The following is a 20384-nucleotide window of genomic DNA, read 5'->3' as shown; positions in this document are numbered from 1 at the left end:
ACACTCAAGGGAACGGTGCATTCAAAGTAAAACGAGCTAAATGCATGGAAAAGCAAGTCTTAAATATTCATTTTTCAAAGGCAAACGGGATTCAGAAAATCAGGTACTGCTTAGCACATTTCTACTCTCAACTAAAATGCCTACCAAAACATACCAAACAAATGGATCATAAACAAAGAACAAATGGCCAACGCCAGAGAGAACAAGCAAAAAGCCCAAACTTGTTTCTTTGAACATCACAATCCTTAAAGGGCTTACCATGGAATTTCCACAAACGGCTTAAGGGAGCAGTTTAGAAGAGCCCAACGATTCCATTATCATCTTTTGGTGTACAACTAAAATGGGCCAGAACTCTTCTTTTAGTAAAGTACAAAACCCCAAACCTCTAGGCTCTAGTCAGCCTTCGAACTCGGACTTTGGCTACAGCCTGGAGCCCAGCACTGGTCTGTATCAGTTGTGTGGGTGGGGGTGGGGAGGGGGTAGGGGGGCGTCCTTTGGCACAGGGGCACTTAGCGCCACCACACTCACTACACAAGCAACCAACTCCAAGTCACTTAGGAACACTTTAATGTGTTTGCACATTAAGAATCTTGCACTCCCTTCAGACAGATACAATTTCTCTTTATCTGGAAAAATATTTACCATACCAACACAGAGCAAACAGTGAGTTCCAAAAGATGTTAGCTAAGTGCACATAAGAGAAAACGTATGGTGCTCTCTGTAAGCGCCCACACCAAAAGACATCTTAGGGGCTCCAATCCTTTTCTGTTCTCTTGCACAGATGCAAATTTCCAAATATCCCAGCATCTAGCAGTTGCGGGAGGAGGTGACCAAGGCCACTAATGAAACTGCTATTTTGGGGAACCAGGGGAGATGGAAAGAACAGGTGGCTGATTGTTTGTTTTAAATAAATTAAGCATGCTCTTAACATATTGCAAAGGAAGGAACATCATATGGTGAGAAGATGCTCTAGAAAGACAAAAATAAGTCAGCAGCCCCACTTTTAAGTCCTGATTCCTCTTTCCAGTACTTATGTGGCTCAGGGAAGTTACAGCACTTCCTTCTGGGCTCAAACTCCTTAACAGTGAAAATAAAGGCTGGGGTGAATGTTTTGGACCATGACCCTCAAAGAGTGCCCACTGTGCAATCTTCACCCTGTATCGTGTATACTTGAGCATGTCCCAAGTGTGAGCATGTACAGAAATCTCCTGGAGAGCTACGTGGAGCCCAGAGTGCTACCTGGACACTGACTGGGGAGGAAGCTAAAAATGTGCATTTCTAACAAGCTGTCCCTGGACAGACCAAGCTTGAAAGGAAAGGGACTTAAGCGTTTTGGCTGGAGTCCTAGCTAAGGCACTGAGAGGCAGGCTTGGGAGTTAGTTACAAGGCTCCCCAGAAGGCCTCAGAAGCCCTGAAAAGAACCTCTTCGCTTCCAATGGTCAGAGAACTGGACCCGTGAGCAGATCCAGCCCACAACTGGGACTCCCACAAGTACAGACCTGCCCCCCTCGCCACGGTGGGGGGGGGGGTCTTCTCCAAAGGAAAACAAACAAGGGGGGTGGGGCCGAATGGGCTGGATTCCAGGAACTTGCAGGAAGGGTGAGCTGGACTGGCAGCCCACGCCCTCACCTGGGAGTGTCAGGGTCCCCTGGCGTGTGGAGGACCCCACTGTGACAAGGGAGTGGAGCCACGTGTTACTCCAGGTGCTACGCTGGAAAAGCTGCCGGGGAGAAGGGTTCTACTGCAAGAGGTGGCCCAGAGGGCAGTCCAGACTCGAGCAGTGTGTGGGGACCCAAGGCCCAGAGCTCAGGATGTCCAGCTCGGTCGGGCAGGCGTCAGGGCTGCAGAGCAGCTGCAAGTCACGCCCTCCCCACCGCCCCCCAGGGGGGCATCTGCAAATGACAGGGACTGGGAGAAAAGGCCGAGAGTTGGGGTAAATCCGACAGGGCAATTACACTCACAGGCAGGTCGGGATGAAGGGACTGAGGGCAATGAGTAACAAGAGGTTAAAAGGCAGGTCAGAAAGAACAAAAGAAAGAAGAGGCATGAAATCTGAGCTTTAGTTTAGGAGCACAAGCCTACTGGGTCGCTCACATTCAAAGGGGCTCCTTCAAGCTCTCTAGGGAAGTCCCCGAGAAGAACCCCACCAGTCGGAGCACACCCTCCACATCCTTTCTGTGACCCAGACACAACCCGGTGTGGTGAAACACCACTACAGTCACAAAACTGGGCATGTCTTGGTTTTGAAATGCCTCACCTGGGAAAAATCTTTCACCACAAGTGGATACACTCCAACATGCTGAAATAGGAGGGAAAAAAACCTCATTCCCTCTTCATATGAGCTGCATTTTAACAGGGAATAGATCTGTACTTTTATACTATGTCTTCCAAACAATGCTTTCCTACAAGTATTCGCTTATTACTGACACTTAAAAAACAGATGTTCAACTAAGTCATTTTTAGACCTGTGAGCCTTAAAATCCTGATTTAAACACTACTTCTACTTAAATCAATTCTTGGAAATAACAATAAAGTCACAGCATATACTACAGAGGAAGCATATACTACAGAGGAAGGCTGATACAGTCCTTTCTGGTTACACATAAATACCTAAAAATGTGGTTCCAATTTCTTTCTGTTTTTTAAACCGTGCTCATTTTCTTTCAAATTACTTCCAAAAACGAAGGTCTCTCTGATGTTAATCGTGTGTACACTTCGGCTTACACTTTAAAGGGTCTTCCTCTCCTGGGAAGTGACTTTTGTATACAAATCATGAAAAGCTACTTAGACAAAGTGCTGGAGATGATTAAAAGGGGCCAGATTCACATTTATACCTTAAAAAAAAAAAAAAAAAAAAAGCAGAAGCAGATGTCAACTGACTCATTTGTATATATTTTGGAAATGAGTTGAAGATATGCATGTGCATTTCATCAGGACGTTTAAAGAAATCTCAACTTTTTTTTATTGTGGTTCTGTATCAACAACAACTGTAAAAATTTAAAAAAAACATATATATATTCTGGTATCCTCCGTATGCTAGAGAAAACCTTGATTCATTACAATGTGCTCTAACTAAAACATTTTTCAATCTGACAGAAAGGTATTTGCTCATTCAGAAATGAATTTTTAGAACCGAGAGCGTATCATCTATTTCATCACCTAGGATTAGTAAAGAAGGAACGAAAGCAGCATTTTGTTCATTTAATATTTGAATGATAAAAACATCAATTCCTCCAAACTGTCTTCTCCCCCTTCTTTTTTTTAGACAACACAAAGGAAAATAATCTGCAAATTCTTTTTGATTCACCAAGCCTTTATTAAAAGTTCACTCGGTATCATGCACTGAGCATCTTGCTGGAAAGAAAGAGATGATGTCGTACCTCATCATCTCCTGGAAACACAGAGACGATGAGGTACAACAGAGACTGGGCCCCCAAAGGGTACCCAATTTACCGTGGAAAAGAGGAAGGCTTTTCAGGAGTCATGCCAAGGTTAGATCTGAAATGGAAGAGGGGCTGGGACGGTGTGGGGATGGAGGAGGGGAGGGGGCTCAGGGATGTGTTCTGCTGGAATGGCTTGCCAAGCAGAAGGCGGCTTCGTTCTTAAGGGATGGAACACCTTAATACTTCACTACAATGCCTCTTTCCCCCAAAACAGGAAACCAGTTTTGTATAGTGGCCAAAGGAAACGGGGAGGGGGGAGAGGAGACATTTATGCAGACATCCCAGAATCCTTAGCTTGTTTCATTAGGCAATCATGTATCTTCTAGGAAACTACAGAGAATGGTGGCTATAGTAACAGTCCTATACAGACTTTCCATAAGTAATCAACAAAAAAAAAGTGGATAAACCATATATTTAAACATATATGTGTGTGTGTGTGTATATATATGCAAATTACTGTGACCTTGGGTCAAATTCTTGTTCCTAGAGTTATTGTGACAATGTCACCCTTCAATTATGTAAATATGTCAAAGGATCCACTCAAATATTTAGTTACTCTGTGGGTCTTCTCACATCCTTTCTGTGTACAGTGAGGTACAGTTCATAAGCACAACCAAAAAACAGCAAAGTCTACAACAAGAGTGATATATGAGCTGTCTGACACCAGCAACCCAGCAGAGAGTTGATCCTTAAAGTAATCAACAGTCACTCTGAATTAAACTGTCCAGGGCTGTATTTGTGTTAAATGCCCCTGCAGTGACAGAAACCCCCCACCAGGTGGAGTTAACAGTCAAGATTCACTTGCAAATTCTTGGGTTGGGTTTTGTTTTTTGGGTTTTTTTTCAACTTTTTTTTTTTTTTTTTTAAATTTATTTTTGGGACAGAGAGAGACAGAGCATGAACGGGGGAGGGGCAGAGAGAGAGGGAGACACAGAATCGGAAGCAGGCTCCAGGCTCCGAGCCATCAGCCCAGAGCCTGACGCGGGGCTCGAACTCACGGACCGTGAGATCGTGACCTGGCTGAAGTCGGACGCTTAACCGACTGCGCCACCCAGGCGCCCTTTTTTTTCAACGTTTTTTTTTTTTTTTTTTTTTTAAAGCTGATTTTATTTACTTTTGAGAGAGCGTGCAGAAGCATGCATGCGTGAGTGAGGACGGGCAGAGAGAAGAGAGAGAATCCTCAGCAGGCTCCACACCAGCAGCACAGAGCCTAACATGGAGCTCAATCCCACAAACTGAGATCATGACCTGAGCAGAAATCCAGTGAAACGCTTAACCGACTGAGCCACCCAGGCACCCCCCAAATTCTTGGGTTTCCTGAACTCCCAACTATTTCACATTACTCCTGATTGGGGAGGAGACCTGGCTATTAATCCTCTCAAAATTACTAATTAACTGCTTTTATTTCTTTTAAAGCATGTTAATAGGCAGGAAAGAAATTCAGTCATTCAAGAAGTTTTTAGAAAAACTAGCTCATTCAAGAAAAACCAGAGTTCATTACCCACCAGATGAAAATCATGGATTCAGTCAGACCGAGACCAAAACCTCCAGGGGTTAAGGTGCCACAGCCTGAACTCCTGAGAGATCACCACACCCTCAAGGTCTCCCTACTAAAAATCCACATCGTCGGTCCAGTCATAGTTACTAAACTCTTGATTCTAGTGTTCACTTTAATCCTTGAAGAGCGAGGTTTAGGTACTAAAAATTGACCGATGGCATGGCAGACGTGTCCCAAGGGGACTCCCACAACGAGTCACACTCCTGTACAAGCTCCTCCCCCGAGCACTGGTGGAACCCACGACACGCTTCTCACCAGCAGGCTACGTATGTGCGGCACAGGGCTGGCACTCCTTCGATGAGGTTGCCTTCCCTGGCCACCAAATTTGTGAGGCGTCGTGCAGCAACAGAAAACCGATACGCTAAGCAAGAAGAAGACGTCCCCCAACAGTTCGCTGCACACACGTCCGACAGACCTCGACTCTTCCACCCCGTTCCCCAGCCATCTGGCTCCCTCACCAGCGTTCATGAAGGAATCACTACCGCCTTTCACTTTCTTCCCGACTGTCTCATACATGAGCAAGTACATGCATACAGATCTATTTTTCTCCCTTTTATGCTCTTACAAATGGAAGCATCCTATATGTACTCTTTTTTATCTTTCTCCCACATTACCTTGTGAAGGATTCCTGATCAGTACAAATAGAGCTCACTCCCTCTTAATGATCAAACTGAACTCCACTATACAGGTGACCCATAAGGTGCTTAGTCCCTGTTGATGGAGAAACATTTAGACGTCAGACTGTTTCCAGTCATGTTTATACCTTTGTCACTTCATACTGAGTAAGATCAATTCCTAGAAATGGAATTCTGCTGTACATTTGTAATTCCGCAAAACAGGTTGTGCCGATTTACACACCCAGGGGCAATGTAAGTGGGTGCCTGTTTCTTCTCCCTCCTTGCCAACCCAGGTGTCAAGTTAACATCAAACTGATTTTATAAAATGTCTTGACTCACAAAGGTTAGTTTCCTCATCATTCTCAAGCTCATCGGGTTCACTCAACAAATGCTGATGAAGTCCTCACTCTGAAAAGGGGATGAGTTTGAGAACATGGAGACCAAGATACATCAATGAAACGAGTAAGAGCAGAAGGGTAGAGGATTCCAACGTGAATGAAATCCCCTGGAAGAAATGCTGTCTGACCCTCAGGACACACAGGCCTCAGACAGAGAGGAAGGAGTACCGGAAGGCAGGACAGAACAAATAGCAGGGAAACGAAGCCAGCAGCTTGACGAGTGACAAAGCAGGGCCTTAGCTCTGAAATGGAAGACTGGAAAATCGGCGGAAAGAACTCTGGATTGAGAGTCAGAATTTCCATTGCTGGCACTGGCTAAACGATCTTGGGAAAAGACTCGTTTACCTGGGCTTCAGTTTCCTGACTTGTAAAACAGGGTGGTTAGCCCCGAAATCAAACTTTCTGTGGCTGCAGAACTGTGTGTTCAAAGTCCATTTTATGGTGAAGACTAATGTCAGACAGGCAGGACTATGCTGGGAGAGGGGGACAGAGGGAACTCCTCAGCCCCATGTTCTAGTCACTCCATCCTGACAGCCGGAGAAACTGGTGAGCTCCAAGAAATTCTTAGGATTACACAAAACACGGTCTGAAAGCAATGAGGCCGAGGTAGCTCAGGTCCCCTTCGACTCTAAAAACTATTCCAACTTTCCCCTCAGTGTCGGATAACGCACCTGCACCTCCACTTGCCTACAATGCCTTCATTCACTGACTACCTAACATAGCTCAGGCACTGTTCAAGGAGCTGGGAAGACAACAGTTAGGAGTAAAAAAGACGCTTCCCTCCATGGTGCAATCTCTACTTAGGGAGAAGAGAAAAACAAACTTACAATGTCAGAGTAATGAGGGTAAGAGAGAAAAATGTAACGAGGGTGGGAGTAGACTATTCCACCCATCAAATCGTACTTTTCCTCATGTTACGCCTCCTCCATTCGGTCTTCCCAGATTTTCGTCCTCACACTCTGTTCTTCTCTCTGAAATCCTGCAGCACTTTGGACCATGCATAAGGCTCTGCCGTTTGTTCACCGTTTCACTGCACTGGGCTGGTCTCAGTCAGATTGCAAGCCTCTGGGAGGTTCTGTACCACCCTGGACAGCTACTGCAGGGCTAGTCCAGCAGCACAGAGCAGGCACTCAGTACCTGTGGACTGCTAAGACAACGCTGTCATTTGAGAACTGCAAATGTGTACTTTTCCCAACACCATGGACCAGAATTTTCAAGGAACATGAAAGAGCAGAATCAAATGAACCAATCAAAACAGAAAACCAAAGTGGATCTGGTTAAGAAGTAAAGATGGCCAGGTGGTCCAGATGTTTGCATGAGACGCTAATCCTAAGACAAACATTAACTATTCATGGCCAAATAGATGGGGTGGAAGCTGAAGGGAGGGTGTGAGGGTGAATGTCTGTGCCTGAAGTGTGGAAAGAAGAAGATGAGTGGAAGAAAAGGGCAGACCCAGAGCCCCTGCCCCACTACGTCTCTTCCCTACCTCCTTGCTGGGATGGGCACCGGCCCCACAATTCACCCCCCACCCACCAGGGCTTCACACACCCCTGGGTTTACAACTGCTCAGAGTATCCTCACCTCCCAGCACAGAGTTCCGTTCTCCCCTTTCACAGCGGTAAATGTGTATGTCAGGGTTCCTTTTGGACGTCAAAAGGTCTGAGCATCCCTACATGGTATCAGCTGTATTTTTAGTATTCACAACTGACAAAACACATAAACAACTACTGTGACACAATGTCCACAGCAGCACTAGTTACAAGAGCCACAAGGTGGAAACAACCCAATGTCCATGCACAGATGAGCACATAAACAGACTGGACTGTTATCAGCCATAAAAAGAAATGAAGTGATGGCACATCCTACAACGAGGATGAAAACACGCCGAAGTAACAGAAGCCAGACACAGAAGGTCATGTACTGTTATGAAGTCCACTTCTATGAATTATCCAGCAGAGGTAAATCCATGAAAACAGAAAACAGATTAGTGGTAGCCAACGGCTGGGGAGAAGGCAGAGAAGGGAGTGACAGTCAATGGGTGCAGGGCGTCCTTTCGGAGTCATGAAGACGTTCTGAAACTGGGTGATGGCGATGGTGAGAATATACTTGTACAAAATGCCACCGAACTGTCCATTTTAAAGTGGTTAAAATGGTAAATGTTATGTGTGCTTCAACTCAAAAGTACTGTGAATTCAGTAAACTTTAAAATAAATTTCTATCTCACTAATCTCTAAAATGTAACTTGGAAAACAGGAGCTACGAACACTGAGTAATAAAACCACATATACATATTTATTTACTCCCCAACAATGCTTGGTTTGAACACAGGTCTCAGAACTCCTGCACAACTGTAGACAATAATGGCGAACATTTATTAAACTAGGTGGTGCTCTAAGTGCTCACATTTAACGCTGTGAGATAATTAGGCAGAGAGAGAGAGAGAAAGCAACCCATCCGAGACTGAATAGCCAGCAGGTGGCAGAACCTCAAAATTTGAATCTGAAGCCAATCTAGTTTCAGAATGTATGTTTTTAGACACAGCTCCATGGACTCACGATACAGACTCTTCTCATTTGGGCCCAATCCAGCTCTTTCCCTACGGATCCATCCCAAACAACATTCCACACAGGGAAGCACCCGCTCAGCCTTAGCGTAGCAGCTATCTCAAGTGCTGTTGTCATGTGTCCTCGGGGCCAACAGTGCCTTTTCTCTCCTCGCTGAAGGCTAGCCTGGGGTCGAAGGCATGAGACCAAGGGCCTCCAGGGTTCTTGCACAATCAGCCTTCACTGCTCTTCCCACTTGCATTCATGCCTGCAAACACTGAGCACCCATTTTAGCCTGAGAACAAGAACAAAGAACCGCTCTTATGACGCCAGCAAGACCAAAGGTGTCTTGTATTCTGCAGAACAACCTGGAATGCAAACCCATGAACCACAAGATCCGATCATTTTGTCTGGCCAGCACAACTGTTCCAAACACCAACAACACCAACTGAATGCCTTCCCTGGGGCACCCGTACGGCTGCTCGGCATGATCTGGTGATCTGTCGGTGCAGGCATGTAGGTCAGCCTGCCCCCGCCCACTAACTGACTCACGCACTGCTCACTCCCAAACATTGTCCTCCTACCACCATTCTTTCACACTCAGTGAATCGTGGCTGCGAAAGACACAGAGGTAAAAAAAGGCAAAACAGACACTTGAATATTGTTTTTAAAACAGAAAATACATTCACTTCTGAGGATTTAAAAAAAAAAATCCTATATAACTTCAAAGGTGGAATTCTCCTTAGAACTGAAAATAACTTCAAATCATAGCACAACTAAAATTTAAGAAGTTCTATGACAAGGGTCCCTCATGAGTGCTTACATTTCTATTAAGGGAGGATATCCTAACAAAACAGGATCCAGTCTAGCAGGTCACTGCTGGCAGTCTCGACCCCAGTGATTGCAGAGAAAAGGTGGGAGACCTCTGTTTTAGAAGGGTTACTTTTAAGTTGCAACAGCAAAACCAGACATTTAGTGTTGGGGTTTGTTTGTTTGTTTGTTTGTTAAGCTTATTTATTTTGATAGAGCATGAGCAGGGAAGCGCAGAGGGAGAGGCAGAGGGAGAGAATCCCAAGCAGGCTCCACGCTGTCAGCACAGAGCCCGACGCAGGGCTCAATGCCACCAACAGTGAGATCACGACCTGAGCCGAAACCAAGAGTCAGACACTTAACCGACTGAGCCACCCAGGCACTTGTTGAGGTTATTTCTGTTCAACTTACAACACTGCTCAGGTTCAGACAATAAGCACTGAAAATGAAACGTAAAGGCCATGAAATAAAAATCTAACTGAATACACTGGGCTTTTCTGTGACAGAAAGAAGGGATGCCTGCCACTCTTGTTTCAAAGCTTCTGCTTTCTGGACTAGCAGGAAAAGGGACACTGGTTATCTTAACGTATAAAAAGTCCACAACGTGCCCTGCAAAACCAAGCAGCACCCACCACACTCCAAGATAAGAACTGAGTTAATTTTCACAAGCTGCAGCAGAGTAATACAAGGGTCTTACTTTGGGAGAATGCAGGTCTTCACCTTTGGGGGCGGGGGGTGTTTTTATTAAGTCAAAAGCCTAAAGTACAAATATTTACATCTAGTAAAAATCAAGATTAGGAAGCTGTACAACTGTTAAGCTTTCTTAACCACTCTTTAAAAGTATAAGGGACCTGCATTATTTACAGAAGTTCGAGGGAGAATTCTTTTGTAAAATAATGTTAGTCCCTTTCCCCCCCAATGAAAACAAACCTCTATATATCTCAGGTATACCAGCATTTCTCAAAGGGATCATTTGTGTAAAGGTGAAATCCACACAAAAGACAACCTTCTCTCCTACTCGCTGGTCTCTTTGTTGTACGGACCGACACCTGACCTCCAGACTCATTTCAGTGTAGAAATGCAGGCCGTAAAAGAAAGAGTGAAGATCATTTTTAGCTTTAAGAGGCAGCAGGTTAAAATGTCACGGAGGACTGTGCAGTACTTACTGCTGGTTCAACTTGACTTCGATCTGCAATATCTATGTGAACAATTTCAACAGTTTTCCACGTGTTCGGATCTAAACCGTGTACCTAAAAATGACAAAGATAAATGAAACACAACAAACTGTAGACTATTCTTACCAGACAAAACTACTACAGTTATGTATATAATCTTTATCTGAGCCTTTTGGAGCACATTATGAAGAATAAAAGAAACCCAAATTCCTACCTCACTAAATTAGTTGTCTGAAGTCTTAAGGGATCTACAAATCTTTTCCCCCCTGTAGCCCTAAAAAATAAGTGTGGGGAAGGGGGAGGTGTGAGGATGCTGCCGATTAACAGAAACCCATCACCATTACTTCCTGGTAGTCCTTAGACATGAGCCATATAACCAAATGTACCGAACCTATGTTTAGCCCAACGATACACAACAATGTTCTTGCAAGCCTTGAGTCCTAGACAAACATAAGGTGACATATTAGACTGCAAGAAGCTGCACTGTGTGGTTTAAAACCTATCCTGAATCTGATTATCCTAAAGCTTTCCAGTTTCAGTAGGATCATCAATTCCTCCATTCCTTGTGTTGATTAATCATTTATTTCTGAAACTCCCTCTATGAACCAATTAAGAACGGTTTAAAAACTGCCACAAATACGCCCATTTGAGAGCTGGAAAAGGTACATGAACTCATACACTGACTGCAGCATACCAAATCTTCTCATTTAGACTCGAAATTTTAGAATCACTATGAAAAAAACAACAGGAAATGTCAAATGATCTTCAGGAAGAAGAAGTCATATCAAATACAAGTCATAATTCAAAAGTTCTATTAATTGGCACCAATCACATAAAAGCAGAATCTACCATAACATGAACTTTCTCTCCTATAACAGCGCAGCACAAGGCTGGACAGTAGTTCTCAAACTGGAGCGTGCACCACAACACAGAGGATGCTGGACCCCCCCAACTGGGGATTTTAGTTCAATAGGTATGGGATGGAGGCTGAGAAGGTGCACTTCTAACAAGCTCCCAGATGCTGCTCCTGGTCCAGAGGCCACACTTTGGACAGCCACTGGGCCGAGGGCATCAATCTATACCAGACGCCTCCCCAAATTCTTTGACAAGCCTCATCAAAAGTTAATGATTACATTGAGTCCTAAATAATGATTTTCTTGAAATTTATTTTAGGGATCAATGTGCACCAACTTGTAAAAACCAGAAGCTTGTCAACATTTTTATAAAATATTGAAAGCTGCTCTTCCCTCTCGCCTTTTGGCCATTTCTCTGACATCAACCCAGCCCCAGCCAAGTGGAGCAGAGGTGAAAATTAAAGCAGTCAAGTTTGCTTTGTAGAGTAGCTCTGGCAAACACAGAGATGAAAAGGTGAAAAAAACCTGAAATTAATGGCTAAAATCGGTTTGGGGATGATCTGTGAATTTTATCTCTGCTCTCCCTGACCCAGATAAAAAACGGCAACCTCACCAGTCCACTCTCGCACCAAAGCAAGGGGGCTGACAGGGAAAGCCCGTCTGTTGCTGGCTGCTTGCCTGCCTCACCGCAATCGAACGCACCCTGGTAGGTCCAGGTAGGTCTAAGGTAGATCACCCTGGTGACAAATGGTCTGTCCATGACAAAATGAACTACGGTATTCCCATTTCCAGGCTTCTGCACTGAAAGCCCAGAGTTGAAACTTACATTTTCTAATGTTCCCAAGTCTGGTTTGTGCCATGTTTCAATTTTAATGAAGAAATCATCTTTCATATATTCATTCTGTAGAAAACACAACAGCAAAATAACAGTGATCTTTCACCGGTTCTTTGGGGCTTTTGTCTGCGGGAGCCTTCCCCAGCGTAAGCATCTGCGCTTTGACTCTCTAAGACTGATCCTCAAGTGACAAAGAATCACTAGCTACCTATTTTTATAGACTCACCAGGCAAACCAAATGCTGCATGCTTTTAAATAATTTAAACAACTCTACTTGTCATGCAGCATACGGGGCTAATATTAAAGAAGCTGAGAGGTTTGGTGAGCAAATACGGCATTCGAAGGAAGTAGCAGAAGCAAAATAAAGTCAACAGGGAGAGTTTGAGACAAGGCTGGAAAAAAACCCCATTAACTGGGAACATGCGGGAGAGTGTGGGCTGGTGGAAAGAGCACAGAGGAGCCATGCAGCATTGGACACTTTTAATTTAAAAAGTAAGCAATGACTGAAAATAAACTATGTAAAGCAAAATTTAAAGATGCAGAGTATGTGACACGAAAATAGTTTTACTCACCGTTACAACTGAGTCATAATGGGCAGGTAGGCAATAAAAGGGGAAAAATTTCAGAATATTAATCAAAGTCAAAACAATCTGTCATATTACTTAATATCACGCAGATTAAACTACCTGAAAACACAGAACAATTAGTAGTTCATGTCTGCAAAGTTTCTACACGAGTGACACTACAGGATACCTTAGGTTATGAAATTAATAACGTAATTTTAAAACAATGGTAAAAGGAATGAGGTCACAAAAGCAATACATCACTTTAAGGCTAATTTAGCAAACAACAGGAAACTGTTTCAGAAGTCTGCCATATTCCTCCCCTAGTATGTGGCAAGATGAGTACAATACTATTGAAACTACACCGAAAGACATTTTTGAGTGCGGATGACCTTTAAGGTCTCACCCCTGGAGCCAGTGCCATCAGCAAGGACCTCCAGGTGGCTGTCAGCAGGGAATGAATCAATGCCCCTCACAAAGGTCTCAGGAGAGGAACCCAGTGCAATCTCTCCTCTGCCACAGCACCTGCCGTGACTCCCCAAGAACCCCACAGAGGGCTTTCTCAGGTGTCACCCTTCTCACAGGTCTCGATACTGGGAGTCCCTCTCCCCCTCATCAGTGGGGCGGAGGGGTAAAACGGCTGCCATGGACCAGGCTTACTTGTTCTACAGTAGGGGTATGCGTTCCAGGCTTTCTCGTGAAATACCAAGGAGCCCTCTGGAGCAATCATCCTCACGAACGCAGGAACTTTGCTGTGAGGAGAGAAATAGTGAATGTATTTTCAGTACTACCATTCCTTCCTTGTTGGCATCCACAGGGCTAGTTCAAGGAGTACCATCGTCAACAGTGATTACGTTCTGAGTTTCATAATCCACGTTCAAGACTGTTATCAACAGTTTTATTTTCAATCCCAAAGTAACTAAGTGGAAAATTAATGTAAAAACAACAAAATGATTAGGAACATTTAACCGTACGCAGGATTTAAGGGGGGAGAAAAGAAACAAGTTTGTGTTGGGCTTCTGCTCTACTCCCTGATATGAAATCCAAAAGTTAACTGAGGCTATTCAACCTGTAGATAATACAGCACAGAAGTTCTCTTACGTGGTTTAGATAGACCACACTCACTGTGGAACACAAAACAGCCCCCAGAATATTGGAGTGTCTCTGAATGAAAGCTTTCAAGTACATTGTACAGAATAAACCTAAAGAAAAATGACGATGTGAAGGACCCATGTAGAAATGTGATAGTAAAACATGTCAAGTACAGGGGCTCTTAGATGGCTGAGTCAGGTAGGCGTCCAACTTCAGTTCAGGTCATGATCTCACAGTTGGTGGGTCTGAGCCTCGCACTGGGCTCGCTGCTGTCAGTGCAGTCTGCTTCTGACCTCTGCCCCTCCCCTGCTCATACCCTCCCTCTCCCAAAAACAAAATGAAAAACATCTAAAGCATATCAAATAAAAATTTTATATGTCTGGAAGATGAATGTTATTTGCTGCCTCAAGTATAGCTGGAGGAAGGTTAAGTACATAACACAGGAGTTTGTGCCAATTCATAGGACAGTCAGCAAAGATCCCAACAATAAGTGGGCAAAAGACACGCAGGGACACATTACAAATAAAAAACACAACTGGCTAACCAACAAATGGGAAAATCAGTCTTTCCAGTCCAAATGACCACTTTTTTTATTTTTTATTTTATTTATTTTGAGAGATAGGGGGTGGGGAGAGCACAAGCAGGGGAGGGGCAGAAAGAGAGGGAGAGAGAGAATCCCAAGCAGGCTCTGCACTGTCAGCATAGAGCCTGATGCGGGGCTTGAACTCACAAACCATGAGATCATGACCTGAGCTGAAATCAAGAGTCCAGACACTTAACCAAGACTGAGCCATCCAGACACCCTTGAAATGACCACTCTTAATGGCTCAAGCCTACTGTAAAGAAGGCAGTTTTATAGGCACAGGCTTTTTATCCAGACCGGATTCAAATCCCAACATCACCACTTAGAAGCCGTGGGACACTGGACACATTACTTGGCTCTCTGAACTTGCTCATGAGTTGAACAGAGTCCCTATTACCTAACTCTACAGGGTTATTGGGAGGATCCAATCAGATAACACCTGTAATGTGTTCAGCACACTGCATAGTACAGTGAGAGCCCAATTAACGGGACGTACTGCTTTTTAATTATCAGTTGACCTGGAGCTGAGTACTTTCAACGTGCCTTTCTTCTCTTATATCCAATAGCGCTGTGAGGTACACGTTAATTTATTATTTCATATAACCAGCATTTAAGTGGCTAATTGCAGGTCAAAACTATATCCTCCAACTTGAAGTCCCATACACTCTCTTCTGTATCCAAGTTGCTTCTCTGAGAACTTTCAAAAACAACTTGATTTCCTAAAGAGAAAGAAAAAAATAGGGAAACTTGGGCCCCAGAGAGGACTTCTGTCTCCTAAGAATCAGCAGTTGACCAGAGGACCCCCCCCCCCCCACACACACACACCTGTTGAATTTTGGAAGCTAAGCAAGGTAAATGAAAGGAACCCCACCAGCCAGAGAGCCATGCAGTGACAGAAGAGGCGGACAGCCCTTCCACTGTCTCCTCAGTACATAAGAATGTGCATATGTCTTGGAGCTTCCCCTCCTGTGGCCCATTAAACCACTGGAAAAGAAAAGCTGAAGCACCATTACATACAACATTAGAGCAAGATTCCAAAGGCATAAAGAGATTTACCTGTGCCTTTACATCCCGAAAACATAGTAATAAAGAGGAACTAATTCTTTGAGCACTCATTCTTTCCAAATCTTGGGAAGATTCATGTAAAGGGGCATGGCGTCATAAAAATAAAGCTAAGAAACCGAAAATACTTTCACCTTAAAAGTCAACGAGTCCATATTACTTCTTTCATTGCTGAAGAACTGGAACCAAAATCCCTTCAACCGTGGGAGAGGTCTATTCGGGGTATAATGTAACACGTATGGGTGATTTTCTACACACAGCTACCAGATTACCTATCCATCTGAGAGTATGACAAAAAGATCTATCACGGATTCATTTGGTCAACTTGCTCAGAAACATATTTTAACTATCCTATTTATCCCTATAGTGCCCAAAAATCTAAAAACTTGAAACATTCATCCACAGTTCTAAAACTTGCTGACCCAAACAGAAGAAAATCGGTAGTCACTAAAGGCCAGCAAGAACCAAATCTACAAGAAAGTTTTGACATTTCTTCATTTTCCTCCCGAATGCCTATTACCTTATTTCCAGGATACTTTTCCACGATACCAATTCTAACAACAGATTTTGTTCCGACTTGGTTAAGAATGACCAAACCTTTGAGCCAGTTGTTTCAAACTGGCTGGCTTTTTACATTTAATACTAACAAACATCTTTCCTCAGTGAATCGAACTTATGGACTAAACAGAGAAAACACATAAACAGGGTAAGTAAATTTCAATTCTGCTTTAAGGGAGAAAAATCTTCACTGGTGGCAACTTTAAAATTTTCCTAACAAGGTGGTTCAAGCGTACCATTTATATGTAATTGGCTTTTCTACCTCACTTATCAACCTACCTAGCAAGTAATTTGTTTTGGAAGCTCAGGGTCTCACAAAAGGGACATATATTTACTGAATTACCAAGATGCAGGTAGGCCTTAAACAAATTAACAAGGACATTCCTCCTCTTGTTTTCCCAACTATCATGAAATGTACTCTTGTGATAAACCAACATTCATGACAGTGCTTAACTCAAGATAGACACCTCTGGATTCAGCTGTTTAAGAGTCAGGAATAGAGGTGCCTGGGTAGCTCAGTCAGTTGAGCATCTGACTTCGGCTCAGGTCACGATCTCAAGGCTCGTGGGTTTGAGCCCCACATCAGGCTTTGTGCTGACAGTGCAGAGCCTACTTCAGATTCTCTGCCTCCCTCTCTCTCTGCCCCTCCTGCACGTGCACACACACGTTCTCTCTCTAAAATAAACATTAAAAAAAAATTAAGGCAAAAAATAATGTCCAAAAGCACAAAAGGTTGCCATACATAGCCCTTTCCCCACCCCAATTCTAAATGCACACGAAGGATATCCAACTTCAGGGAAAAATTCAACCAAAATGTGTCATCAATTGTGTTGACAACACTAAGAGACAATTGTGGAGACAACTGTGGAGACAATACTAAGATCTGACGTCACTATAAGAATGGCTGCGAACCTATTAAGTGGGTAAGACAATTCTGTCATAGTGGTACGGGAAAACAAAGGGCTTATGTGGTTTAAAAGATGTGTAATAAATGACCATAATGTATACTGAACTCCTGATCTAGGAGCATAGTTTTTTTTAAAAATCTTGTTCCTGAGATATGTAATACCTTGGCAAATCATTTCAAACTGCACTTTTCCCATCAAAGTTTTATACCTACTTATAAACAAAATGAGCAAAACTGTTCATTTCTATTTTTCCATCCTACATCCTACTGTGGATAAACACCAAAATGTAGAAAAAACCTTATGAAAAAATCTGAAGACCAGATTAATCTGTCACAAATAAAATAATCTTTCATTTTATAATCAACTGAAACATACCTTAAATACATTGGGCACCTCACTCATTCATTCATTCATTCATTCAAGTATTTACTGTCCATTGTATCAGGGGCTATGTAAATAACAGTACGCAAACAATTCCTACCCTGAGCTCACCTTCCAGGGAAAGGAGCAGGAAACAGAGCAGTATATAACCAAAGGCAGTGAAATACCTCTCCCGAAGTGCAGTGAAGGAACAGAGAACTGGACAAGTACATACTGGGGTAAGGGTGCTCAAGGCCTCCCTGAGGAAGTGACACTACAACGGTGATCTGAGGGTGAGGAGGGCCAGCACATGAAGAGACAGGCCCCAGAGTCCCATCAAACAGCAAAAGCCGTGGCCTGCTTGGGTCCCTCTGAGGTCTCTGGCATGGCTAGCCTACAGTATAGGAGGAGAGGGACGGACACAAAATGATGATGGTGAGGTGAGCAGAGGGCAGACAGATCACACTGAGGCCCATTTTATAGACTAAAAGCATTGGGTTTTATTCTTTGTATGATGAGAAGCTACTGAAGGCTTAAAGAAGGAGAATGACAAAACCAGATTTAAATTTTCAGAACTTAAAACTTTGTCACTTTAGTAGTCACGTTAGTAAATGAAAATTAACTGGAGTGGGCAAGAGTGGCAAAAATTAACTCAAAACGGATTAAAGATCTACACATAAGAGCTAAAGCTATAAAACTCTTATTAGAAAACGTAGATGGGAAATCTTTGGGACCTTGGGTTGGACGATGGTGTCTTAAGTATGACACCAAGTAACAACAAAAGAAAAAATAAGTAAACTGGGCTTTTTCAAAATTATCAACTTTTTATGCTTCAAAGGATACTATCAAGAAAGTGGGAAGAAAACTCACAGAATGGGGGAGAAAAAACTGCACATCATATATCTGATGGAGCTAGTTTCTATAATATATAAAGAAACTTACAACAAAATAGACAATTAGAAAACAGGTAAAATATTTTAACAGATATTTCTCCAAAGAAAATCTACAAATTACTAGTAAGCACAGAAAAGATGCTCAACATCATTAATCAGCAGAGATATGCAAATCAAGACCCTGAAACACCACCCCACACCCATTAAGATGGCTATTACCAAAACAAAACCTGAAAATAACAAATATCATCAAAGATACGGAGACAAGGGAACCTTCATTCACTGTTGGTGGGAATGTAAAATGGTGCGGTGGCTTTGGAAACAGTCTGGTAGTTTTTCAAAAAGTGAGGCGTGAACATATGACCCAACAATTTCAACTGTAGGAGAGTGCACGCATGCATGTATATACACACCCTAAAAACATATGGCTACACAGAAACTTGTACCCAAGTGTTCACAACAGCATTATTTATAAGAGCCAAAAGAATGGGTAGCAAGAGATCAGTCTGGAAGCAACTGGAAAAGTTCAAGAGAAAACAGACAATGATAACTTGCATTAACGTGGTGGGGATGGAGATGGAAAAAATGGGTAGATTTAACGGGGAAAATTTACAAAATGAGTTAAAATCCTGATTTGTGGGAAGGAGTAAAATCACCAGACACAAACTGGCTAACTTTCAGGAGGTAAGACAAGGCTTTAAAGTTTTGAAGAAATATAGGGGCACCTGGGTGGCTCAGTCGGTTGAGCAACCAACTTTGGTTCAGGTCATGATCTCACAGTTTGTGAGTTCGAGCCCCGCGTGTTGGGCTCTGTGCTGACAGCTCAGAGCCTGGAGCCTGCTTTGGATTCTGTGTCTCCCTCTCTCTGCCCCTCCCCCACTCATGCTCTGTCTCTGTCTCAGAAATAAATAAACATTAAAAAAATTTTTTTTAAGTAATAAATAAAATAAAGTTTTGAAGAAATATCAAAAAGAGAGAGGGAAGGAAGTGTTTTTCACATAACAAAAGACAACAGCCATAAGAAACGTTAACATACAATGAGGAAACAATACACAACAGAAGTTATTTCTGATAATCTTCTGGAACAGGATCATTCTTGATTCAGAAGTGTGAAAACTGTGCAGGAGCGCCTGGGTGGCTCAGTCAGTTAAGCGTCCAATTTTAGCTCAAGTCATGATCTCACAGTTAGTTCACTGGTTCAAGCCCCGCACTGGCCTCTGTGCTGACAGCTCAGAGCCTGGAGCATGCTTCAGAGCCTGTCTCCCTCTCTCTCTACACCTCCCCCAATCATGCGTGCACACTCTCTCTCTCTCTCTCTCTTTCATTCTTAAAAGTAAACATTAAAAAAAATATTTTTTTAAGTGCAAGCTGTGCAAAATTTATGACTCAGAACTACATACAAAGAAAAAATTTTGTGTTGATGTCTAATTCTGGACTCAAGAATGAATTACTATATTTGCCTGATATTCATCAATCTCATACTTATTCAAAGATGCTCTCTGATGTGAATCATCTCATATAATCGATCTTTGTATTCTCAGGTGACTTTAAACTTCTCATTTTTAAACATGAACTAACTTTAGTTCCTGGCAAATGACTCTTTTGCCTACAAAAATGAGGTCTTTACTGGAACCACATGAAATTTTAAAATGATGTTCAATTAAACCTCTGCTGTTCCAATCTTTGGGGAATAAGATCATTCAGAAGTTGGCACAACTTTAAGAATTCTGCATCATCCAGGACTGACTGGAGATGGTGAAGACATAATGCTTACTATGAAGAATAAAAGAGTAAAGCTGATCTTCCCCAAGAAGGGAGAGAAAACAAAAAACAAAAGGACTGGTCAGTGTGTTCCTTCCTACAAAGTCTCAGGAGAGCTGCAAGTTTTTCTCTGAAATAACCATCTCAAAAGTTGCAACACACTTCCTTGCCTTGCTTCAAAATTCTTTGCCCAATAAAGTCTTTTCTCCCTCCCCACCGTCCACTGTTAAGTGTATATTAAACATCATAAGGAAACATACTCAAAACTTTTATGGTAAATGGGATACAAGACAAATACGTATACATGAAACACATGGTCGGGTGTCAAAATGAGTAGATGTGACACAAAGTAATGCGAAGAATAAAAGTAG

The 20384-nt window shown here is 42.9% G+C and overlaps 1 protein-coding gene across 2 annotated transcripts in view; it reads right to left on the bottom strand.

Annotated features, from left to right (window-relative positions):
• Nucleotides 1-20384, bottom strand: part of PITPNB (phosphatidylinositol transfer protein beta) — a 62595-nt gene that overhangs the window by 30047 nt on the left and 12164 nt on the right. For both annotated transcript variants that reach the window (XM_053902217.1, XM_053902218.1), the window contains exons 4-6: nt 13451-13548; nt 12225-12301; nt 10536-10619 (exon numbers count right to left, since the gene is read on the bottom strand). In XM_053902217.1, coding sequence (XP_053758192.1) covers nt 10536-10619; nt 12225-12301; nt 13451-13548 — 259 coding nt within the window. The remainder of the gene's footprint in view (nt 1-10535; nt 10620-12224; nt 12302-13450; nt 13549-20384) is intronic.

This window comes from Panthera pardus, unplaced genomic scaffold, assembly GCF_024362965.1.
Source record: "Panthera pardus isolate Hobbes unplaced genomic scaffold, ASM2436296v1 HiC_scaffold_15, whole genome shotgun sequence".
NCBI lineage: Eukaryota > Metazoa > Chordata > Mammalia > Carnivora > Felidae > Panthera > Panthera pardus.
The sequence above is the reverse complement of the archived record's forward strand: the minus strand, read 5'-3'. Positions and strand labels throughout refer to the sequence as shown.